The sequence below is a fragment of the Myotis davidii genome, unplaced genomic scaffold (genome assembly GCF_000327345.1).
Source record: "Myotis davidii unplaced genomic scaffold, ASM32734v1 scaffold235, whole genome shotgun sequence".
NCBI lineage: Eukaryota > Metazoa > Chordata > Mammalia > Chiroptera > Vespertilionidae > Myotis > Myotis davidii.
In genome coordinates this window covers 1,241,615-1,266,885 of record NW_006287462.1, presented here as the reverse complement: position 1 = coordinate 1,266,885, position 25,271 = coordinate 1,241,615, and the positions used below count along the sequence as shown (strand labels likewise).

Below are 25,271 nucleotides of genomic sequence, written 5' to 3'. Positions count from 1 at the left end.
TTTCCTCACTTTTTCTGAACAGTTTAAAATGTAGACATAGCCGTAGGAATAGATTTAGAATCAGCCAACACTTAATTTCTGCTCATTCATTTAAGGTAATGAGGTAACATACCTTGCTTTTATAGAAGTATACTAGAGTAAATGAATTTTCTGTTGCCTCTACTTAAAAATCAATTCTGTGCTTTTCCAAAGCGACATTTGATTTCTTAGAAACAGTTTGCGCCATTGTCATTATTGTAATGAGGAGTTAACTAACTTGAAAAGAAAGATAATAGTCCTCAAATTTCTTTTCTACCCCATGGATTATGACCGAGACATTGAGATAGGGAGTATAAAACTTCATTAAAATGGCTAAGTAGACTTTGTCATAGCTAACCTTATTAGACAATCTTTTATCATTAGCTCTCATATTGAGTTGTTTGAACATTTCTATCACAAGTAAGGCATATATTTATAGCTTCTGTAAGGTTCCAGAATAAATAATTTTATGTTGCTGAAGCCTTATTTTAAGTGCTAAAGTTCTTTAAAAATTACCTCCATAGAATGTAATGCATGGGAGTCTAGTTTTAATGATCTCAATAGGGAAGAAATACTTTTAAGATATAAGATGTAACTCAAATGCAGATCCCTGTGGGTTTCTAAATTTAGATTGCTGCATAGGACAGATGCTTTGGAATTAAATTTGCATTAGAATCCAATAGTTTAAAATGCATCTGCTTCCGGCAAGTTCAGACCTGGAAAGCTGAGCCATCCACTATCAACTGACTCAAGAAAATAAAAAGAAAATGTCAGCAGAAATAGCATGAGTCTATAAGTCATAGTCTAGCTAAAATAATTTACATTCCACTTCCATCAAATCTTTTTAAATCCGAAGGTAAGACCTAGTCCACCTCAAGTGGAAGTATTTTCTTGGGACTTGATGATAGTCTTTGGTTATTCACTGTAGATAGAGTAGGAATGTCCTGACTTTTTCTCATGTTACTATTTGGTACTGAGAAAACCAATTGATAAGTTTCTGTTAGTTCTCTGTTTCATACAGGAATCTGTGGAAAATATAGAGGATTATCTTTTCCCACGAGGAACAGAAAAGCTAAATGTATGAAGACTGTTTAAAAATAAATGTAAATACAAACACAAGATGCTATAAGTGACTACTGTAGGCCAGGATGCGTATGTTTATGCAGAGCTTTCAGGCACAGAAAGGTGATTCAGCTCCAAGGTCATTGACATCCTTCCTAACACTGCATGTCTCTTGGTCAAGGAAATATCTCCCGTGTAATTTTTCTTGTATGTCTTGATCTTCCATTATAAGACTCTATCTCATTCCTTTGCTCACTAAAAGTACCTGTTGAGTAAACTTTTTAAAAATATAAATGAATAAAACACTTTGTAATTGAGGAAGTTTCGGACAAAATTTCACTGGACTGCTCTCTCACTTTTATCTGGGTAGTAAGGGCATGTTTTCTAAGGGAAATTAGCAGTGTATTGTTACAGAGACCACGGTTTGTACTTCTCAGTGTCTTGCTTTAGATGCTTCCTGAGCCATTAAGAACGGGAGCCTAGAAGAGGTTACTATTTGGGTTGACACAGGGGTAGGGTCACTGAATTCTGTTTTGGATGTGTTGGGTTTTACTTGTCTGTGAAGTGTGTCCAGGGGTAGGTGTCTGGAAGGGACCTAAGGAAGCAATGGAGCTCATTGCAGGGGACGTGGTTTTAGCCGTGGGAGAACACCAGATCATGCTGCTTACTTATTACAGAACATTAGAAAGCTGAATATAGAGTTACCATCATTTGCATGTAAGGGATGGGTGTATCAAGAGAGGCCCATGATGTATGAAGGAACAATTAGAAAGCTTTCAAGAAAACAAAGACAGAGCAGTGTCACGGAAATCATCAAAAGAGTAAGTTATAGATAAAGAGTGCAGTGTAAAATGGTATGAGTTCAGGAAAGGCACCCAGATATTTATTATTGTGGTAATGGTGGTGATCATAATTGTGACGATTACTTAGAAGTGTCTCAGTATAAAAGACAGGATTCTGTGTTAGATATTAAGAGACCTGAACTGTGATTCTAGTACACTTGCCTTCTAAACTACATAACCTTTGTGAGCCACAATTTTCTCATTCATAAAATGAGATTGTTTGGCTCAGTGGATAGAGCATTTGCCTGTGGACTGAAGGGTGCCAGGTTCAATTCTGGTCAAGGGCACATGCCCAATTGCTGGTGCGATCCCAATTAGGGAGTGTGTAGGAGGCAGCCGATCAATGATTCTCATCATTGATGTTTCTATCCCTCTCTCCCTCTCCCTTCCTCTCTGAAATCAATAAAAATATCTATCTATCTATATAAAAGCCTAAGCAACTGTTACAACTGAACAGCCAGAACAACCAGTCGACCAGTAGCTATGACGTGCACTGACCTCCAGGGGGCAGATGCTCAACACAGGAGCTGCCCCCTGATGCTCAGTGCGCTCCCACAGCCAACCTCCCACAGCCCCTCCCCCTAGCCAGCCGGCTGGCCCCCATCGGTCCCTGGTGTTAAACTATTCATAGAGACCTGCTTCTGGGTCGAGGTTTCATACGTAGCAGAGCAGCTCCCTCCCTGCAATCTATTGAAAGTCAGCCCTTGACACAAGGGTCTGCCTCACTCCCATCCTCTCCCTTCCCCGGGGGCCGCCTGCCCACCGCAGTGGTGGCGCGGTGGCGAGGGAAGGCAGGGAACTGCACGGTGGCGAGGCACCAATGGCAGCGTCGGTGTCCAGCATCCATTCCTTCTGCACCCAGCCAGGACCTTTGGGTTTCAGGCTGGGATGGGGAACCAGGGGTGGGTGGCAGCAGACGTGGCCCCTTTCCCAGGGGGGCCAAGGACCGGCTCCCTCCTTGGGGCTGGCAGCCAACCTCCCGTGGTCCCTCTCCTCCCCACCCCATGCACAAATTCGTGCACTGGGCCTCTAATATTTAAATAAAAACAAGATGAGATTGTGTTACCTCTACTCCCTACTTCAGAAAGTTGCATGCGAATCACATATCATAAAATACATGAACATTTGAAAAGTCTAAAATGTATACTAGTTTTATATGATGTTTATTTTTTTCTTGATCTTCCAGTTGTATTAAAACATGTCTTCAAGTTTTTTAACTGGAAACTATGCATGAATATTTTAAAATTGTATAACCTTAACACTAAGAAATCGCTAAAGTTTCAAGTCCTGATATGGTGTCCCACTCTGCATCTTTTGTGGACACCATCTAATATGTGGGCCACAGCAACCTGCAGGACAAGTGTGATTTTTCCTGTTTTATAGGAAAAGCAGGAGTTGACATCATAATGACAGTGTCATGGCTACTTGGCTTCAATGCTCTTTCTGTCCACTGCACTTCAGGTCTCAGGCAGGCAGCTGATCACTGTCTGGATTTCCAGGAGAAACTTTTAGATTGGAGATATATTGATACACTCATACATGATAAATTTACGGAGATAGAGTGATAAATTTATGCAAATACGAATTTGGTGTTCTTACCAAAAAGTGTTTTCTTAATAAAATTAGTTGAAAAGACTCCTACACGTGGGATAATCACAGTACTGCATATGAAATATAGTTGATGTTAAATACTCTACCTTAGCCATTTTGCCCTGTTACTCTTACCTGTTTCGTGTTGACAGGAATTTCTCGATCAACTTAAAAATTCTTTGATTCCTTTGTCAGAATTCTGGTAGAGGTTTCTCATATGAGTGCTGTTGAAAGGAAATATGAGGCAAGCTGATGATGTAATTTTAAGTTGCTTAGTAACCACATTAATACCTATATATAGTGACATTAATTTTACTAGTATATTTCATTTAAAGTCATATATCCAAAATATTATCATTTCAACATGTAGTTAATATTGCAAAATTGGGAGACTTTTTTTAACTTTTTTGAACTGTCTTCAAAATCTGTAAGTATATTTTATACTTATAGCACATCTCGATTGAGACTCACCATGTTTTAAGTGCTAATGGGACAGTATAGGCAGGCCTATGTATTACAAATATAAATAGATCCAGTCGGTGGGTCTGCAACTTGTCCGACACACCCCTGACATGTGCTATTCCCAGAAATTACCCATAGGCTTCTTAATGCTAGGAAACAAGTGATTACTTTATAATATCAAAACTGCAAGTATAGAAATGTTTTATATTCTGTTCCAAATAAATGAAAATGTACCTCACTTACAAAAATAATGTACTTTACAGAGAGAAATGCCCTGGAAAGCATCAAAGAGGGAGCCCTGAAAATCAAAGAAGAACCATCTAAAATACTGTCTGGAAATAAATTTCAAGATCGGCACTGTGTTTTACGAGATGGGTATCTGATTCTTTACAAGGACCTGAAGGTATTTGCATATGTAGTATTTGACTATGTACACGTTTCTGTGTGGGTATTTACATTCTTATCTTATACCTTTCTCAGCCCTCTCTCTTGGAAGTCAAGGCCCGTAGTAAATAAAGTAAAATGCAGAGTAAGCTGAGGAATCCTCTCAGCCACTGGGCTTGCCATTAATGCACCCAGGAGCGCAGTGAAAACTCCACATGTGGCCTTTATGAGCACCTCACATTTTTTAGGGCAGGGGATGACTTAAGTCCTAAAGAAAAGTCTTATATGTGTTACTTCAACAAGCGTATTAGTCAGCATCTCAGTCAATAAAATGGACCGGGAGAGTGTGTCATGCCCTAAGGCAAAAGTGGCTTGAGTTTAGCTAATGGAAATCACTAAATGCAAATTAAAACTCTGATATACTATTTTACTCTTTAAGTTGACTAAAATTGTAAGAGTGACAACACCTAATGTGGGCAAGGACGTTGGTCAACGAAAACTCTCATAAATTGCTGACGGAGGGGCACAGTCACAATCACTGTGTAGAAATGTTGGGCAGTTGTTAGATACGGTTATTAGAGCATTTACCCCGGGACCCAGCAGTTCTGTTCCTGGTTATTATGTCCATAAAAGTGTTTGTTCAGCAATGTTCATAAGCAGCTTTATTCACAAAAGCTGCAACCTGGAAACATTCCAAGTGACTGTCAATATAAGAATGATAAGTTCATACAATGGAATCCTCTTCAGCAGTAAAATAAGTGAATACTCATGCATGCAGCAACATGGATGCATCTTGAAATCCTTGTGGAGTAGAAGAAGCTTCACACAAAACACTACCATCCGAGTCTGTCTGTAATTCTAAGATCGGGCAAAACCATGAATGGTGACAGAAAGTAGAAAGTGTTTGCTGAGGTGACAAGAAAGATTGTAGGTTCGATTCCTGGTAAGGCACATTTCTGGGTTGTGGGCTCCACTCCCAGTAGGGGGAGTGCAGAAGGCAGCCGATCGATTCACTCTTAATCAATGTCTCCCATTTCTCTCTCTCTCTCTCCTTCTCCCTTCCTCTTTCTCTAAACATCAATTAAAAATCTTTTTAAAAAAATATTCTCTATCTAGTTTTCAGTGGTGGTCACATGGGTATTTGCAGTATCATCTCTAATTCCTTGAGATTCTGGTAATACCCATGTAATTACTTTAAATGCTAAATGACAGCAGGACCTGGAGATACTTTTTATTTTGAATTATACAATTCACTTGAGGTAAACATTGCTTGCATAATACTGTAAGTGTGTGGCACTTCACTATGTTGTTTTGGTGATGTACAAAGAAAGAACAGGGTAGTCACATCTGTTAATATGTTATGAAGAGAGGATAGTTAGCCCCATTTTAGGAAAGTATCTGTTGAGCTCTCCACACCTTTAACCCCTTTCCCTCTGTGTTTCTCCAGAGAAGCCTCCGTGTGTGGCCTTAAATAAATCTTAACATTCCAACTTTGTGTAGACATCTCATACTCACTTTTAAAGACAGTGGGATGTCCAGGCATGGGGGCTGGTAGGACAGCACTGAAGTCTGCAGCCCTTATCCCTCCATTCAGAGGTCTGTCTTATCTTCCCTACTTGAACTTCCACTTCGCCATTCCATCTGATAAGACCCAGCAGGGTGTCTGTGCAGGTACCAAGATACTGTTTGTTATTCTTCTTCAGATTTTTTTTTTTTTCAGTACAAGAAGGGTGGAGTTTGCAGAAGTAAGCCACATAAGAATTTGGGGTTAGTGAACCAAACACCAGATTTCAAGGTTCACGAACTTAGGTTTATATTCGTGAGAGTAAATGTTAAAAACCACAGCTGACCTTTAAGTCTTCTAGGTTGAATTTTATTTGGTTTTCTTCAGGGGCTCACCCACCGTAGTCTTTTTTAGACGGAGTTCCTTCATCCTTGTCCTTCTGTATACTTATGTTGATTAAGAGTCATTTTGTAGTTGGATGACAAATTAGCGTATTTAAAAATCAGCCTGAAGTTTTTAGCCTCAATAAGGAACTGATACTCCATTTCTAGAAATCTAGCCATAAAGGAAAATATATCCAAAATATATATGTTATTAAATTATCTACTATGATTATAAGAGCAAACATTTAATAATAGTGACTAAGAGCAAATCCACCATGTAAATTCCAGGCCTTAGCATCGCTGCCACAGAGGCCACTGGTCACCAAAGCATAATTTTTTATCTTCCTGCTTACTTTTTCTGCTATATTCTCCTAACCTGTGTTCTCTGTGGAAACCAAGTTTTTATTTTATAAACATACTAGAAGCCCGGTGCATGAATTTACGCACAGATGGGGTCCGGCAGGCCGGGCAGGCCGGGGGGAGAGGCCACCGGAGGTTGGCTGGCCAGCCTCACCCCTGATTAAGGCGGGGGAGCCGATTGGAGTCAGCCATAGGAGTGGCTGGCTTCGGGGAGAGGCCTGAAGAAGACCCACTGAGCTTTGGCCAGGCAGACTCAGAGCTGGTATCTCTGTGTGTACATTAGACACAGCCTGGCACTAGCCTTTGTCTGTTGGTCAAATCCATTACATCAAAAAACTTGTTCCCCTTCTTCTCTTTGGGCCCTTACAACACATACAGGCCAATTGGGAGACGCAGGCCCAGTGGCAGAGCCAGGCCCCACAATCACGCTGAATTTAGGCCTAACACAACTGGGTAGCAATCTCCATGGAACCAGAACACACTGTTTTAAAGTCTTAATTCTACCCTAAAATGTGCCCAGCTACTCCTCTTTAGCTGGGATAGACTGAACTAAGGGAACCAAAGACCGAGTTTCCTTTGAGGTGGGATCCACCAGGAGACGGCTGGTGGCAAGACCCCTCAGGCGGCTGCCTTCCCCCCAGGCTCGGTGTGCTCTGAGCCAGTCCGTTTCTGGTGGTGCCAGGTCCTGGGCTGCTGGTGGGGCAGCAGGTCCACAGGGTTTCTCTCCGCCGCCTTCCTGGCCTCCGGAGCAGTACCCTCTGGCCCAGCGCACTAGGTGGCTGTCACTAGAGCTGGGAATCAAAGAGCGAAGGAGATGGCCCACGCAGAGAGGGACCCACAGGTGGCCAGGCAGCACCCCCCACCCCGCTTCTCAGTCTCGCTCGCGTGGATCAGGAAAAAGCCTGTTCCCTGAGACTGGCGCCATGTGGGGAAGGTCGCAGCAGGGAGAGGGGTGCCCGCCTGGTGATGATCATCTCGGTGCCCAGCTGATTGAATTCGTCCCACAGAGCCTTCATCTCAAGCTGCACGCTCACACCAGTCACCTTCGCGTTCTTCTTTACCAGCACCTTCGGGCCGCTCAACTGGCCCCGGGGCCCTTGGGGTCCACAGCGGTGCTGGTGGTGGCCCCTGCGGCCATTGTGTCATAGCAACTGGTCATTCTGCCTTAATGGTTGCTGAGCTTTTATTATATAGACTTCCCACCCTTTTCAAAGGTGGCTGCTTTCATAAAGAGCAGATTTCATAGTAAGAGTTTAAGTTTTATAGAACTTGTACTGGGTCGAGCTACATATTTGTCAAGTGGGCTTTTGTGCATTGTCTTAGGATTCTAATAACTTGTTTATATTGCTATTTCAGTGAAGCAGGGTGTTCTAAATTTATAATAATAGCTATAATTCCCTGCGTGCTTTCTACATTCCAGTTACTAGACTAAAACCTTTATAGGCATTTTTCTCATTTAATCTGTGTAATAACCCTTCATAGTAACTCTACTTTCTCATGTAATCATCGTAATGACCCTATGCGATAGTCAATATTGTTATTATCCGTGTTTACAAGCAAGAAATAAGGCCCTAGCCAGTTTGGCCCAGTGGATAGAGAGTGTCGGCCCTGAGACTGAAGGGTCCTGGGTTAGATTCCAGTCAAGGGCATGTATCTCAGTTGCAGGCTAGATCCCTGGCCCTGGTTGGGGCTCCTGCGGGAGGCAGCCCGTCTATGTGTCTGTCTCTCTTTCACATCGATGTTTCTCTCTGTCTCCCCCCCACTCCCACCCCAATTCTACTCTCTCTAAAAATCAATGGAAAAATATCCTCAGATGAGGATTAAAGAAAAAAGAGCTGAGAGAAGTACATGAGGCCACAAACTAATAAGTATCAAGACAGATTTGCACCTAGGTCTCTGTGACCCTCACACCCGTGCTCTCAGCTATAAATGCTGTCTGCCTAACAGTTTGAAATGAGATTTCCTGGGGAGTACTTAGGATATAGGGACTGCTTGTGTTAATTACTTCCATGGCTATTATCTTTATAAAATCTGTTGCAGGGTATGCAAGGATAACTCATAAAATTTGTGTGATTTGATATGAAGGTTTTAAATGAAAGTATAAGGATTCAAGTTTTGCTTCTGTCAGGCAACTTTCCTGATGTTCTGTGTTCAAGGGTTAACATTTTAAAAATATTAATCACAAATAAATATGCCAGAATGTGTACGGAGAATGTGTAATTGATCTAAAGCAAGTGTATATAAATTCTTTTTTATAGTCTATTTCCCACTTGGTGGAGGGAGTGTGAGCCAGCTCGCTGGCCTCTTTACAAGGGCACTGATGCATTCATGTGGCTCTACCTTCATGACTTAATTACCTCCCAGGGGCCCCCCCTTCAAATGCTGTCACACTGGGGATTAGATTTCAACATAGGCAGTTGGGGGCGGAGGGGGATACAAGCACTGTCTATAACAATATTTATAGCCTTTACTTATCGCACACTGTATGAAATATCATGCATTTTAATGTGGAAATATGAATGTATTTGAATAAAGGGTGCTGCCCCAAGCAACACTGTAGTGTGGTGGAGTTATATAACATATTGCATATGCATTGTATTGTATTTTTAAAATATGAAAAAATGAAAAATTATCAATTCTGATATACATCTGGTTCCATAATAATAAGAGATTATTATGTGTGTGTTTAAATATACATATATAAACAGACATACATATCCAAACTTATCTATTTAAATTTACAACATTATAATCAAAACAATCTTCATTTACTAAGCGCTGGTATTACATTCATAAAGCATTGGAGAAACTAAGCAATTCTAAACCAAATCACCATCCAAGGCAAATAACAAGGATATCTGTAAAGTCTCCTCAATTACATACTATTTTGTTTTCCTTACAGAGCAGCAAACATGACAAAATGTTTCCTCTCAGTTCAATGAAGTTTTATCTTGGAGTGAGAAAGAGAGTGAAACCTCCAACCAGGTAAAGCTTGAAAGGGAAGGGTGGCTGAGAACGTTCTGGGAATGTATGTCTGTTCAAGGAATGAGGATGGGAGGCACTGTCTAACTTTATAAATTGCGCTTTAGACAAGTTTCTGAAGATGCCAGATCTGAAAGGGAAGGGTGGCTGAGAACGTTCTGGGACTGTATGTCTATTCAAGGAATGAGGGTGGGAGGCACTGGTCTAACTTTATAAACTGCACTTTCGACAAGTTTCTGAAGATGCCAGACCCAGAGAACGTGTGTGGGTAGCTGAGGAGGGAGCCCGTTTCCCTAAAGGCTCCTCCTGGATGAGTGCATGTCCCCCTTGTAGAACAAGAGATCCCAGGAGCCCTGTCTGCGGGGAAACACCTGGGTTTGTCCGCATCCTACCCCTCGCTCAGTCAAAGCCTGGAGTATACAAGGAATGTTCCAGGCAAGTCTGCCCACAGGAAGACAGGCAGCTGCCCTCAGCCTGGCTCTCTAATTTGCCCTTTTGGCTTTGCCAAATTTGGTAGCAAATCCACAGCACGTGGATGGACCCCTCTTAAACATTCTGTTCCTCTTTAACACTTGAATCAACCCAGCATTCGGTTTACACTGTGCTTACTTTCTTTTAATCCTCACCTGAGGATATGTTCAGTGTTTTAGGAAAGGGGACAGAGAGAAAGGAACATTGATGTGAGAGAGAAACATCAATCGGTTGCCTCCTGCACATGCCCCTACCCGGGATCGAAAGAGCAACCTATGTATGTATGTGACATGATTGGGAATTGTACTGCAGCCTTTTTTGGTGTAAGGGACGATGCTCCAACCAACTGAGCCTCCTGGCTGGGGCCGTACTGTACTTTCTTATCAGAAATTACTTTGATTTAACTAATTAATGTTTCTACTTATACACCTAATTTCATGAAACTTCATTTTAATAAACTGTCTATCATTTGTGAGTCTGAAAACATTCTCACTTTTGCCTCCATGCTTAATTTATAAGCCCAGTACAATTACCTGTGTTGCAATTGGCATATTTTTCAAATTCTCACACTATCAGCAGGTCAGTATGAATATTATCTTATTTTGGCCATTTTTCTAGACATCCGCTTTTACTCAGCCAAAGCTATCTTCTGAGAGATTTCCCCCACTGCTCCATGACCTCACAAGGCTCCTTCCCTCCGTCTCCCTCTGCATATTTAAATGTGTAGCCAAGTCCCTCAACAGTTATCATTTACCTCCAGATAAATCACACCCGTGGCATCTTCACTGTGGGTACCAATTCTGTTATGCATTTCCACCATTAAGTGTCACCTCCTTAGCACCCCATCCTGTTTCCTGGTAAAGTTTGTCATTTTGAATATGTTTGTGTTTTTTCCCCATGTGGCGCAGTTGGGGATTGACAGCGTATTCTGAAAAACATCAGTGGTAAGTTCCAGCTGGCAGTTTTGGGATCTGGTGTATCGATATAACTTCAGTAAAAGGATAATGTTGTGACTTGGCAGATAGATCTATAGACAGGAAGTCTTTCGCCTAAGCGAAGGTAAAATCTCTACTAAACAGAGTCTATTTGCTTTCAGAGTTGAGGTCCATTCCAGTCCCGTGTATCCTAATGGCCAGTGCCTCTTAAGAGCAGCTATGTCTGATTTCTTCCTAGTTACTGTTGAGTGTGGGATCCTGGCTCTTATGGGATAAGCAGGCAACATTCAGTTTTAAGTAAGGGATAAGAACTAGCTTCAAACTCAGCTAGAAAGGAAAATCTTGGCTTCAGACCTGCTCTTTACATATATGGACTTGATTCCACTGATGTCAATGGATCAAGCCACTTTCCCGAAAGGCTATACGAGATATCTCCTTCTCTCTCACCTTCCTGCGCCTGATGAACCCAAGCCGTACCAGACTGCTTCTTCACTCTCTGATCCACCGCACCCCATACCCTAGGGCCCTGCCTCCGTTCACCTGCCAGGACTAGTCCAGGCGATCGGAGCGCTCTTCCTGCTACTGACCCTGCCTCTGTCTTCTAGGGCATTCTCCACCCAGCCCCAAAGAGACTTTCTAAAATGCATCACATTCCTTTCCTGCTTTAAAACTCTCCTGTGAATCCTGTCACCTCACAGGATAAGCACAGAAGGGTTGGCCTGGCGTGCAAGGCCCTCAAATATGGGCTCCATCAGCTTCATTGCCCATGACTTTCCCATTTTGCTTGATGATAAAACAGTTATGTCTTGAATTCACCACCCATGCCTTGCTGTCTCACATCTCTATGTTTAATAGATGTGGTCCCCTTACTGAGCCTTCATCCGTACGGTGTGCTGCCTCTTCCTCATCACTGACCTCTCCCTGCCCACCTGGCACACTCCGTTGTCCTTCATTCAAGCCATAACTCAGATGCCCCAAAGTCCTGTAACTCTCACCTTTAATCTTTATGTCTTCTTTGTATCTATAGTATTTTGTACACAGTGGCGTGTAATCAAAATGATCTGTAATTAAAACCTTGAGAAAGGTTCTCTTGGATATGGTAAATGGAAAAGGACAGTGTCTCTATGATAATCTTTCAATGAAGAATATTTCAGAAATGTTAACATTTTTAAAAATTAATTTTATTATACAGGAATATAAAAAAGATGGTGGCATTGAATGCCCATTTTCTCATTTTGCCATCAGTCACAACATTTTCCTCTTACAGGAAACAACCTCCATCTCATCCCCAAGCATGCTGTTTCTATGTTCATGTTCAACTTTGCGCTTCTCTCACTGTTTTAATTTATTTGTTTACATTCCCGGTTCCCCTAGTGGACTGTGTGAATCTTGAGGGCAAGCGCTCTGTATATACAGGTTTTCAATAAAAGGTGTTATTGGACGGGCAGTGGTTTTTTCATTTAGCTTCTTTTTCACGAGTCTTGTGGGTATTAATGTTTATAATCATAACGATGGAGACTGTCTAAGCCTTTTTAAAAATCTGCTGTTAAGAAAATAAGCACACATTTTTCTTCTTAAGCTGGGAGTTTCTAGGGGAAAAGGTGTTTTACCAAGTCTTGCACCTGAAAAAGCAAATGAGGTCGACCTTTCCAAAAATATCGCTGATCATTGTTCAGCAATTATCAAAACCTTAGCTATATTTTGTTTAAAATAGCATATGTACACTATTATCCTGACATCGTACACTAAGCAACCTGAACTGAAATACTCCCATTTTGCGTGCATTAAGCCATCAGTCAGAGAAACCAAAGGGATTTCTGATCACTTACTTACCAAATACACTGGAGAATAGACTTTTTTATCTATATAGTCAGACATCTTGCTTTGCAGGCACCTGTGCTGTGACAGTTTACAAACTCAGATGGAGTGGATGGCCAGTGTCTTCCTTGCCCAGGTAAGATACCTGTTTCCAGTTGTCCTGGAAAGCATAATGATGGTGTATGGGAAATGGCGGTAGTTTTCGATTAACGTTTGAGTTTTATGCATATATTTTTATTTACTCTTGTATATATTTTAATATATAAGCATCCGGATTTATCCCTTACTCTTTGAAAGAGAGTTTACTGCCTTTGTAGAGGCTTTTTGCCAGCCCAGCAGCTCCGCAGCCTAGGGGAGGTGTGTTGCTTCAAGATGACAGGATAGCCCTAACCAGTTTGGCTCAGTGGATGGAGCGTCGGCCTGTGGACTGAGGAGTCCCGAGTTCGATTCCGGTCAAGGGCATGTACCTTAGTTTGCGGGCACTTCCCCAGTGGCGGGTGTTCAGGAGGCAGCTGATTGATGTTTCTCTCTCATCAATATTTCTAACTCTCTATCCCTGTCTCTTCCTCTCTGTAAAAAATCAATAAAATATATTTTTTTAAAAAGATGACAGGATAAGAAAGAGGGCCTTGTGGAAGCAGCCACCCTACCAGAGCCCCACATGATCCTACTCTCCCCACCCTGCCTGTCCACAGATATGGACAGGAGCCTACATTTCTTTAATACTTGTTATTTGCTAGAAATTTCAAAAAGAGTTAATATGTGTGTTCCTTGCAACAAACTATGCATGGCGATTCTTAATGATGAAGAAATAGATGAACAAAGGTGCCATCCTTTGCATAGGACCATATATTTAGTTAGTGGTTGAAACCCAGAGGCAAACACATACACTCCATTCCCCATTCAGTCTCCTTCCTGGAGGAGGGCTCACTTTTGGGGGGAAGGTTTCAGTAGTCCCATTAGTAGAATTGGTCGTCCCCCCACCCTTCCAGCCCTATCGGGCTGAATTCCAGCATTGCTTTGCAAAAGACCATTCAAATTCACAGTCACGATTAAGTTGCCACTCTTTATTACCTAGGATGTACTTCCCCATTTCTCTTACTAGAGAAGTTAATTCACCCCCCAGATCTGGTCATTTTCTCTGTTCCTTTAATTTATTATCCTCTCCAGTAGTTAATAAACACTGTTCTCAGCCTGACGCTATTACTACCTGGGAATACATTTGCAGAAAAAGACTGGTTGCTAACTTTTTTTAGAGACTTTTCTTCTTTTGGGGGGACTTTTTAATAATTCAGATATTCAAGTCCTACTTTAAAAGACTGGATTTGAAGAATTTTACTGAAATTGGAACTATAGAGTCGAAAACTGTTACGCTGTGTCTTTGTGGTGCAACTAAATTGATTTTTTCTTTTTATAATTGAAGTCAGTCCATCCTGTAGTTTGAAAATCAAAGTATAAACAGCCAGGATGCTGCCCTCAGAGTGAAGTTATTTTCCCCTGCCTCGCCTATCCTGTGTGGTCTCAGCCCGGTTACCTTTCTTTGTCCATTCCACGTTTCAGGATTAATGTCAACGCAAAGATCCTTTGGGATTTAAGGATTTAGTGGGTCACCTCCATAGAGAAACAGACAAGAACTTAGCAGATTTTAAAAATACACACACACACACACACACACAATAGTAAGTGTCCCTCCAATTTACATTAATTGAAAAAATTGCATTGGTTACTTTGCAGAAACCGTACCCTCAAGGGTCAGAGATGGAAGCAGGAGGAATGCCTGTGTGGGTGAGGATGGCAGCTCTGACTAGGGTGGATCTGCTAAGACGTTCAGATTCAAGAGTACTGGAAGGCAGAGCCAATAAGGCTTTCACAGTAATTGGCTATACCAGTTTGAGAGGATTAGAGTCTTAGTTTTTTGGCCTTGGGCAACAGGCAGATAGATGTAAGTGACATTGTCAGAGACAGAGGTGGGGGGAAAGGGGAGAGCTCTGTTCTGGCACATGGAATTTGAGTTACCTTTTAGACATACATGTGGGTATGCTGGATAGCAGGTTGGATATAAGGATGAAAAACTCAGGCAAAAGGTTGGGGCTGAAATGTAAATTTTGGGGAAGTCAGTATTTAAACTTTATTGAAAACCATGAGTTTGGGTGAGATCTGAGAGAGAGAATGAGAGAGGGGGTTGTATGGGAGAGAGAAAGAGATGGCAGACAAGCCCTGGAACATTCTAACTTTAAATGCCTAATATATATGTGTATACACACACACACACACACACACACATATATATATATGTAAAACAGCAAAAGAAATGAGAAGGGTTGAGGAAGGAGGAAAATGTAGGTGATTGCTACAGAATATTCTATCAAGGAATTTGCCATGTAGATAAATGAGGCTGTGACTAGATAGAAACAAGGAGTCAAGGTAGGTTTGGGGCTTTTGATTTATCTTTAAAGTGGGAAAGTGTATACTTTGCTTCTATGCTGATGCAGACAATGCAGTAATTGGAAGAAAAGTTAATTTTTTTAGGAAGAGGGTGATGATTAAACCAGCAGAGGCCCTGGGCAGATGTGAAGCAATGTAAGTGCCCATTGGTTCGTCATTGCTGGAAAAATCAGCAGCAGCACAGTGTGGCACATTTGTCCTCAAATTCCTGACTATGGATTCTGGCCACTGAGCAATTACAGATATGACTGGAGAAAAGTTATTTAAGCAGAGCAGTACTGATTGAAGAGAAGGGAGCCTCGCTTACATGGCTGTGAACACAGAGGAGATTGGTACATTTCCTGATGGGGAAAATGAACATCTTGAATGATTATTAATAATCTTAAAAATTAAATCAGCATGGTCACTCCACTGGGGGATATTAGAAGTGCAAGGAAGAGTAAAAGATGAGATTTCTTCAGAGAGGGAGAAAACGAGTTGCATGGTAGTCAGGTAATGCTGCGTGCTCACTTGAGATTTAAAGTTAATTTAAGATGAGATGCATCTCCAGAGTGATCTAATTTATTTTCCTCCATCAGTCCATAGGTACCCATAGAGTAAGCAGAACTGGGTTTAGGTTCAGGGCTTAGCCCCGCACATGTGAGGGGAGAGAAAGAGCACAGGACTTGAAGGAGTTGATAAGGAGGTGAGTATACTCTTTGGCCATGAAACTGAGGCCAGGCTGTGAAGGAAGTGGGGAAAATGAGCAGAGTGGAATGGATTGAAGGCCTTAAGGAGCCTAAGAATGCTTCTAGTGAATGAAACTAAATGAAGTGAGCTGGAAAGATACGAGGTCAAGGTCAAAAGTGAGAGGCAAACCCTGTGTTCCCTGCAGCATCATTCACCCTAGCCAAGGTGTGGAAACAGCCGAAGTGTCTGCTGGCAGATGGATGAGTAGGTCAGGAGAATGTGGTGAACATGCACAATGGAATATTATTCAACTTTTTTAAAAAAGAGAAATACCATCCTGTGCAACAACATGGATTAACCTGGAGGGTTTCATGACAAGTGAAATAAGCCAGACTGAGAAAGACAAATACTGCATGGTATCACTTACATGTGGAATCTTAAAAAACACCACACAACTCAAACTCAAAAACAGAGAGTGGAAAAGTGGTTGCTGGAGTGAAGGGAAGGGGATAGAAAGGTTGGTTAAAGGATACAAAACTTGCAGTTATAAGATGAACAAGGCCTGATGATTTAATGTATAACATGGTGACAGCTGGGGAAAGAAACTAGAAAGTGGGAGACAAATGAAGATTTGGGGATGTGATCATTGGTAATAATAATGGAAGTATGATCTCAGCTATATGGTCTATGCGGGAGAACATTGGAAGTCACTTATACATAACTGGAAGTATCAGAACATATTGCTTAGATCTAATGTTTTCTGCTGTTGGGAAAAATACCTCTTGGGTCATTCAGTGAGACCTAATGAGGCAGCATCCAGAGCATTGTCTGTCCTGTCAGGAAAAGAAATGGTGTTTGAAAACTGCATTTGCTCTTAGGTTCCTCAGAATGTCATTTAATGCACGCACTATACACCAGTGAGGAAAAGCGTAAGCATAATCCATAGGATTGCCTACTTCCTTCCCAGCCAGTTTTCTCCCAGCTTTACACGTTGGGAACATCCCACGTATATAACATCAAAATTATTTTATCAAGTGCGGGACCGTGACATAGAAATGTCCCGAAGCTTGTCACTTTCCCTCTGATTAAAATATTGCAGGCATCTACTGTGTTTGGTTTGTTGAACCAAGGCAAATACTTCCTTAACACATGGCGGACGGATCACGAGAATTCTCGCTTCATATTACACAGTGTCTTACATGGTATCATACTTTAAAAAGGTATTAGTTTGTCAGAAGATGTAATAAATAACTTCCAAATGCGATGGGTATTTGATTTTAAAGCGTGCCTTTAACATTTATGTAAAATGTTTTTTATACTCGCTCAATAGAAACTAATCTGGCCACTGGGTAAAGCTGGCAATACAACTATTGGCCCGCAATGTGTTAAAATTCAAGGACAGACCCTATGCATATACACTAAGTCTGGGAATAAGTAGGACCTACACTGTAGGATCACTGAGGATGAAAGGCGATAATACATGTATATCGATAAGCCCCAAAGTCTAGCAGTATGCCCCTCAATATAAATCAGCTATTCTACAATGGGTATGCAGTCAGCCTTTGTTGAAATGCATTCGGTGCTCTAATACCCTACATTAAAATACTAATTGCAACATAAGAACAAGACTCTATTGAGTCTTAAGAGTAGTGGAAAATAAGAGTAGGCATTCAGCTATATAGCTTACTGAATGTTTTTCATTTCACCGTAACATCTGTAAGCTGCTCATTTTATAGTTGCTGTTCTGTATTTCTTTCATAGATTGTTGTCTGAAAATCAATTTGCTTTTCCCAACATCTGACAAGTGAATCTACCCTGAGGAGTGGAAAAATCTTTAAAGATTTTTCTTTTATCTGCGTATCTCAAGGATTTATCAGTCAAGAGCTTCTATTTTTACCTGTGGATATTTTTCCCAGTTGCAAAATTAACTTTTTCCCAGTCATATCTACAACTGCTCGGTGGCAAGAATATGTAGTCAATAATTTGAGAACAAATGTGCCACACTCTCTGTTGTACAATGATTTTCAGTATAAATACCTGTGTACAAGGTAACATTTCTCTGGAACTCAATTAGATGAAAAAGTAACATTTTCAAAAGGTCATACATTAAGGCTAATTTTTCTGGTGACGTGCCTAAGGTAGACTTGGGCTACATAAGGTCAATTTATTATGTTGACACTGAAGTCCTCTGGTGGAGAGAACAAACGTGAACACATAGTTATGTTGATTATAGGGCTGGGAAGTATAGACAAGTATATTCTTTTTCTCCCACGAAGAGATGTGACAGTTTTTAAAATATTTCACCCCTTGCCCTGACCGGTTTGGCTCAGTGGATAGAGCGTTGGCCTGCGGACTGAAGGGTCCCGGGTTCAATTCTGGTTGAGGGCATGTACCTTGGTTGCCGGCACATCCCCAGTAGCGGGTGTGCAGGATGCAGCTGATTGATGTTTCTCTCTCATCAATGTTTCTAACTCTCTATCCCTCTCCCTTCCTCTCTGTAAAAAGTCAATAAAATATATTTTAAAAATTTATTTTAAAAAAAGAATATTCCACCCCTTTGGGTTTGGTAAGTAGTACCGAACGCATGTATTTGAGACCTAGAAATTGAACTGAGACCTCAAAGCTCAGTTCACTTAAGAGTTTTACGTCCTCCGGCGATGCAGCGATGGCATTCTCATAGGAAGCAGGTCACTGGATATGTGTGTGTGAAAAGCGAGCCAGGTGGCTCTGTCACAGGGTGTACACCACAGAATAACGTCACGCACCAACGGCAAGAAATTGTGTTTCCACAGCATGAAAATGATATACGGCCACCTGCTGGAAAGCAACGAAAACGCTCCATAACCAAAAACCCCAAAATCGGAGGCTTGCCTCTCATTCCCATCCAGCAGGAGAAAAATGCCACCCAAGCCTGGAGAAATATCGAGGTAGGTCAGGATTTTATTTCGTTTATGTTAATTCTAGCATTTGTTTTCTTCGGTCTTATTGTGATTGAGTGCACTCATTAATTCATTGGCTTCAAAAAATCAGGAATAATATCTTTGAAAAGCATAAGAAAAATCACATCCCTCAAGAAAACATGAGAAATTCTAAGGCATGTTTTTGAAGTTTTTTGTGTGTTTTTTTTAACTTCTTTGAAATGATTAGTGTAATGATGCCATTGACTGTTAAATATGCACAGTTCCACCTGTTTGCTTATCCCTAAAGTAGCCGAGCCATTTTAAATACGTGTACAGAAGCTCTGGTGGTAAAATCAGTCTCAAATTAGTCTTACAGGTTTACTTCTAACAATCTGAGAATGAGCCCATAGCAGCAGCTGTCTGCTGGAGCCCTGGTCACTAGACTTTCTAGTGACATATTCAAGCAGTGGTTTGGGAACCGATGGGGTGTCCCAGTTAATTTAAGGAGCTGCAAGAGGACCCCTGAGCATCAAAAAAGATTTGGCATTTTTGTTCCTGAAAGCCGCGATTTGTTCCCCTTCTCACCTTGAGGGGCAGGGAGAGCAGAAGTGGCATCAACCGGAGCTTGAAGTACAGGCTCTTCAGGAAACAGTGGAGGCAGTTTTCACTCAAAACGCCTGCTCTGGGGCTAATGCACATTTCAGAGCCTCCATTGAGTCTCTCAGAGCAGAAGGAAACGCATGTAAAAGATGTCCTTCTTAGAGGCTGGGTTTGGAATTAAGCTGTTTGAATTTCTTGCTTTCCAAACAGAAATATCTTTTGAAAGACTAAAGCCATTTTAACTTACTGATCAGATTTTAAGAAATAGTTGTCCATGCCTATCTCTTCTTGAACACTTATCTCATTAGAATATTCCTCTTCTCTAAAAAGATAAAAGCTTTGGAAACATTGGTTTATTACCTTTGTTGCCTACTTGGTCCTTCTGCACTAATGTAATCAAAGAGAAGAATATCTTCCAAGAAATCATGAGCTTGTTTGTTTCTCCTGCCATTCTGGGTAATAAACTGCCCTACAAAACTATGGATTCCTTAGCTAATCTAGAAGCTTAAAATTCCAAGGGCTGCATTTCCCAGAAACCAAGGTTGGGCGAGACAGGTTGAACAAGTGAAGCCAACATAGGGAGTGGATATGCCCTATAGTGACCCAGCTTGTCCTGACATTGTCTTAGGATCAATTACAGCCCAAAGAAAAAGCTATAGTATTAGTATTAAAATACATTAATCAGTACCAGTTAAGAATTGGGATGATAATTGAATATATAATTGTTATCTAATACAAAATTCAAAATTTCAGAGACAATGTTTTTAGCATACTTAAGACCAGGGAGCTGAACTAAAACACTGAAGATATTGTTAAAGGCTTTTAAAACAACTCCATGAACTATTAATAGGAAAATTAATGAGTAGTTAACCCAAGATTTTTTTGTAAATTTAAGTGAAGTGATTTGGTGATTCAACGTATAGGCAAAGAGTGCTTAAAAATATTCCAACTTTGGGGGAAAGTTGAAAGTTTAAAAAGCATTAAAACAAAATTAGTGAAAATTAAAAATTTTCCTATGAACTATAAACCTAGAAAAAAACAAAAAACAAAACATAGGCAGTTAACTCTGACATTGCTCTTAGTAATATTTTTTTTGAAATATCTCCTTGGGCAAGGGAAGTGAAAGAAAAAAAACTAAACAAATGGGACTACATCAAACTAAAAAGGTTTTTCACAGTGAAGGAAACAAACAAAATGAAGATATTTGCCAGTGTTACATCCAATAAGGGATTATTGTCCAAACTCGTACAATTTAACACCAAAAAACAATCCAATTTAAAAAATGGGCATAGGGCCTGCTGCTGTTGCTCAGTGGCTGAGCATCTACCCACGAACCAAGAGGTCATGGTTTGATTCCTGGTCCGGACACATGCCCGGGTTGTGGGGGCTCAGTCCCCAGTAGGGGGCGTGCAGAGGTAGCCAATCAATCATGTTTCTCATCTGTGTTTCTATCTCTCTAACCCTCTCCCTTTCTATCTCTCTAAAAAAAAAATCAAAAACATTGAAAAAAATAAATACTTAAAAAATAAAAAAATGGTCATAGAACCTGTATAGACATTTCTGCAAAGAAAACATATAGAAAGCTAATAGACATATGAAAAGATGCTAAACATCACTAATCATCAGGGAAATACAAATTAAAATCATGAGTTATCATCTCACACCTGCCAGAATGGCTGTCATCAATAAGTCAGCATGTGTTGGCAAGCAAGGTTGTGGAGAAAAGGGAACCCTTGTGCACTGTTGGTGGGATTGTAAATTGGTGCAGCCACTATGGAAAACAGTACAGAGGTTTCTCAAAAAAATTAAAAATAGAGCCACCTATGAGCCAATGATTCACTTCTGGGCATTTATCTGAAGAAATCCAAAACACTAATTTGAAAGATATATACATCCCTGTATTGCAGCGTTATTTACAATAGCCAAGATATTGAAGCAACCTGTGTGTCCATCAACAGACAAAAGGATACAGAAGATGCAGTACATACATATAATGGAACACTCATCTCATTAGTATTGAACACTGTTACTCAGCCATAACAAATGAGATCTTACTTGGTACAACATGGGTGGGCTTGGAGGGTATGCAAAGGGAAGTAAGTCAGATAGAGAGAGACAAATACCATATGATGTCACTTACATGTGGGCTCTAAAAGAAGCCTCACAAAATAAATGAACAAACAAAACAGAAACAAACTCATAGATACAGAGAAGAAATTGATGATTGCCAGAAAGGAAGGGGGCTGGGAAGATGGGTGAAGAAGAAGGGGTTAGGACTATTAAGTTGCCAGTTGATAAAAGCCATCACAGTGATGTAACGCACAGCATAGGAAATATACTCAACTCTATTCTAATAACTGTAAGGTGCCAGGTGGGCAGAAGGGGGCTGGGAAGATGGGTGAAGAAGAAGGGATTAGGAATATTCAGTTGCCAGTTGATAAAAGCCATCACAGGGATGTAACGCACAGCATAGGAAATATACTCTATTCTAATAACTGTAAGGTGCCAGGTCGGCGCTAGACTTCCCGGGGTGATCACTGCATAAGGTATATAAATGTCTAATCACTATGTTGTGCACCTGGGACCATAATTGAGGGGAAACATTAAAAGGAAAGTGTACCTCTATACCTTCGCAGGTATTGTGACAGTGAATTTCCATGCCTGTAGGTCCTTACAGTTTACTGAATGAACGTGTACTCTAATCTACTGGTGTTTTTAAAAATATTTCTGTGGAATTCTAATATTATGTGGGAGGAAAGATTTTACTAAATATTTTGGGAATAAATTAAAAAAACACACACAGAGAAAGAAGTTAAACAGATTTCTCTGTCACAATACTCCTCAGCGTCTTTAATATGCTGTTATCTTGAAGAGAGGCTGTGGTACAAAGAGCATTTCCCCAAACTCAGGGGCCACAGCGACTTCCTTTTCTCTGTGAGTATAACTAGAGATACACGGACATGTGGCACATCCAAGCAAAAGGGAATTGGAAGAGGCAAGTTTGAAAAGACACTCGATTTAAATAACTACCCTGAAAGGCATCTTTGGAATTCTGTGTTAAATGCACGTTCAAATGAATTTCTATGGTCTTCATTTTAGTCCACATTGTAGCTCTCGGATCAGTACTAAAATTTAGGGAAGCCACTTGTGTCAAAATTAGAACCTAAATCCTAGAAATAAGCTGGAATATAAGAAGCATCAGCTTTTATGTGGAATGCGTTTTTCAAATGTAAATTGCCAAGTCAGGCTTTCCCACGCGGTGTTTCATTTTACCCTAGAGCGCCAGGGGGGAGCTGGAGAAGCTGCGGCTCCACGAGAAGCGGGACCAGGAGCCTGGGGACAGCACCCTGAAGGACAGAGCCTCCATGGTGGCCCACTGCCTGGAGCACAGGGACGATAAACTGCGGCATCGAACCCGGAAGCATCGCAGCCTCTACTGCCTGGAGGACACAGAGGCCGAGACTGAGGCCTTTCATGGGCAGCAGAAAGGCCCTAAAGGCTCATCAAAGACCCTGGGGAAGACTGAGGACAGGAACGGCAAAGCCACTCTGGACGCTGACAATAAGTTGCCGTCCCAGGTCATCAGAGAACTCAGCGTGGTTCTACAGCGGTCAAGAACCCTTCCGAAAGAGTTACAGGGCGAGCCGATCTTACAGAAAGAAATAAAATGACTTGCAGATTTTTTTTTAAAAGAACATTGCATACAATGTTTGTGTACAAATCAGAAAGCAAACTCTAATGGTTTGTAACATTTGTCTAGCTGTATGTACTCATTTGAAGAGCATTTGGGAATATATATGTATATATGTGATAAGTGTAAGATTTAACTTTATTTTGGTCTGAACAAAGCTTGTACAGCTCCCCTGTATTAACCGTGTGTAAAAAGTCCTTGGGTTACTTTGAGTGGCCAACCTTTTGAAGTAGGTGTCTTTTAAGTGGTGTAATATATGAGCACAGAGATCCAACTGTACTGTATTGTATAAAATGCTGTTTAAACGGAGCCTATGAAACTATGTGTAACACATTTTGCACTTTGAGGAACCCTGTATATTAAGTGAGCACATGTTTTTAGGTTTACAGAAGGTCTACCTTAGGGAAAAGAAAGGGAAGTAAGTTGAAAATGGGGAGGGTTTATTTTAGTGGCTGCCTCTCACACAACACCGGGGTTTTAAAAAGGGCCCAGAAGTTAACAAACACCCTAAAAACCTAGGAGGTTAGGATGTATTCCAGTTCACTTTTGAGAAGTGGCTTGTGAAGAAAATGTCTAGTGACTGAGTATTTCCCAAGAGTCTGACTCGGCCAACAAACATGCCTGATGGCCCTGGCCACGCTTCGTTGGGGTGTGAGTGGACCAGCCACAGTCGCCACTCACTACACTGCAGGTCCCTGTGGTGGCTGCTGAGAGGAAACTTACACTGCCCGGGAGGCGTGTGCACAGGGCCCGGCGTGGACGCCAACTGCACTGCTGCTGTGTCCAGGAACTGGTCTTGGTCTTCAAGAGTTCCTCGCCATGGTTTTGGTACGAACACAATTCTTCATTGCAGCGTTTTGTTATTGTGGTTTTTTGTTACTGTTTTACTGTGTACGCCCCCTTCTTGTTGCTTTTAAGTAAGGTGGTAACATGGTTCTCCGCACTGTCACAATGAACTGGAAGTATGCAGCATGCGGCCATTTGGCAGCGGGAGGTAGGGGAACAAAGCCCTATCTATCTTGACATCCACTTCGGATCAGCTACTGAGTCCATGATTCCCCCAGGGCTTGTCGGACTTATTATAGCTCATGGGAGGGGCAGCACTTTTCAGCAGTGTCTTTAGAATTCTATCAGGTCTGGCAAGTTTCCATGAAAACTTATTTTATGTATGGATGCTTTATCCCTAGCATTTCTTTTGACTCCCCTCTACTTTTTTGAGTATCTTCATCAGAATTTGTATACAAAGGGCCATGCTTTGGTCGGTCTGATCACAGTACAGTAATATGCTGTCAAATGCTCTGAGTTTCTTCACTGTAAAACACTTATATTTGGTGGGGATAAAATTGTTTGCCCTGGATATGTGATATTTATTCTTTTAATCCAAATAGATTGGAATTTTTTTAAAGAAGAGAAAACTGCAGGTCAGTTTATAAAATAGATGGGCACTGCTGGGGAGCCTTTTGGTATTTTAGAAAAAAACCCAAACTAAACAGTGATCCTAATAAGTGATATTTATGTTATAAAGTAAGGAGCCATATGAAAATTAATGTTGGACAATGGGAATAGTATCTGGAGTGTACCTGTCTTATCTGAATATTTTTGAAACTTGAGCTTCAAATCTAATAGCTTCTGTTTCCTGTACAATGCTCTCTCTGTTTTTCCAAGTGTAAGATAAGGGCTAATGATATCCCATATATTTTGAGTAAAAATTAAAATTGTTTTACAAGTCCACCTGAGTGTGACTGTCTCTATTTTCAGAGTTTAAAGTTGTCATGAATTAAATAAAATAGATTGTCTTTCCTTTTTTCCCTTTTAAAACAGTTGAGTTTAATATATATGTAAAACTAGCTCATTCATTTTTTCATGTACATAAATACAAATATTGTTCTATTTTTAAATGATGAATATATGCAGACCTGACACAAACAGAGTGATGTTACTTTAACTTTCATTTCTGTAGCCCTAAAAGTAATTACTAGACATTGGAACAGCCGTATGATCCAGCAATTCCACTTTTGGTTATTCTTCTGAAGAATAACTACACAAAAAGATATATGGACCCCTGTGTTAATTGCAGCATTCTTTATAATAGCAGGCTATGGAAACTACCTCAGTGTCCATTGATGGGTGAGATATATATATATATATATATATA

The 25,271-nt window shown here is 40.9% G+C and overlaps 1 protein-coding gene across 1 annotated transcript in view; it reads left to right on the top strand.

Annotated features, from left to right (window-relative positions):
- Nucleotides 1-24,847, top strand: part of ARAP2 (ArfGAP with RhoGAP domain, ankyrin repeat and PH domain 2) — a 159,180-nt gene extending 134,333 nt beyond the window's left edge. The window contains exons 29-34 of the mRNA XM_006759331.2: nt 4,238-4,377; nt 9,508-9,590; nt 10,967-11,002; nt 12,884-12,947; nt 18,718-18,852; nt 22,704-24,847. Coding sequence (XP_006759394.1) covers nt 4,238-4,377; nt 9,508-9,590; nt 10,967-11,002; nt 12,884-12,947; nt 18,718-18,852; nt 22,704-23,096 — 851 coding nt within the window. The 3' untranslated portion in view covers nt 23,097-24,847. The remainder of the gene's footprint in view (nt 1-4,237; nt 4,378-9,507; nt 9,591-10,966; nt 11,003-12,883; nt 12,948-18,717; nt 18,853-22,703) is intronic.
- Nucleotides 24,848-25,271: the final 424 nt, after the last annotated feature.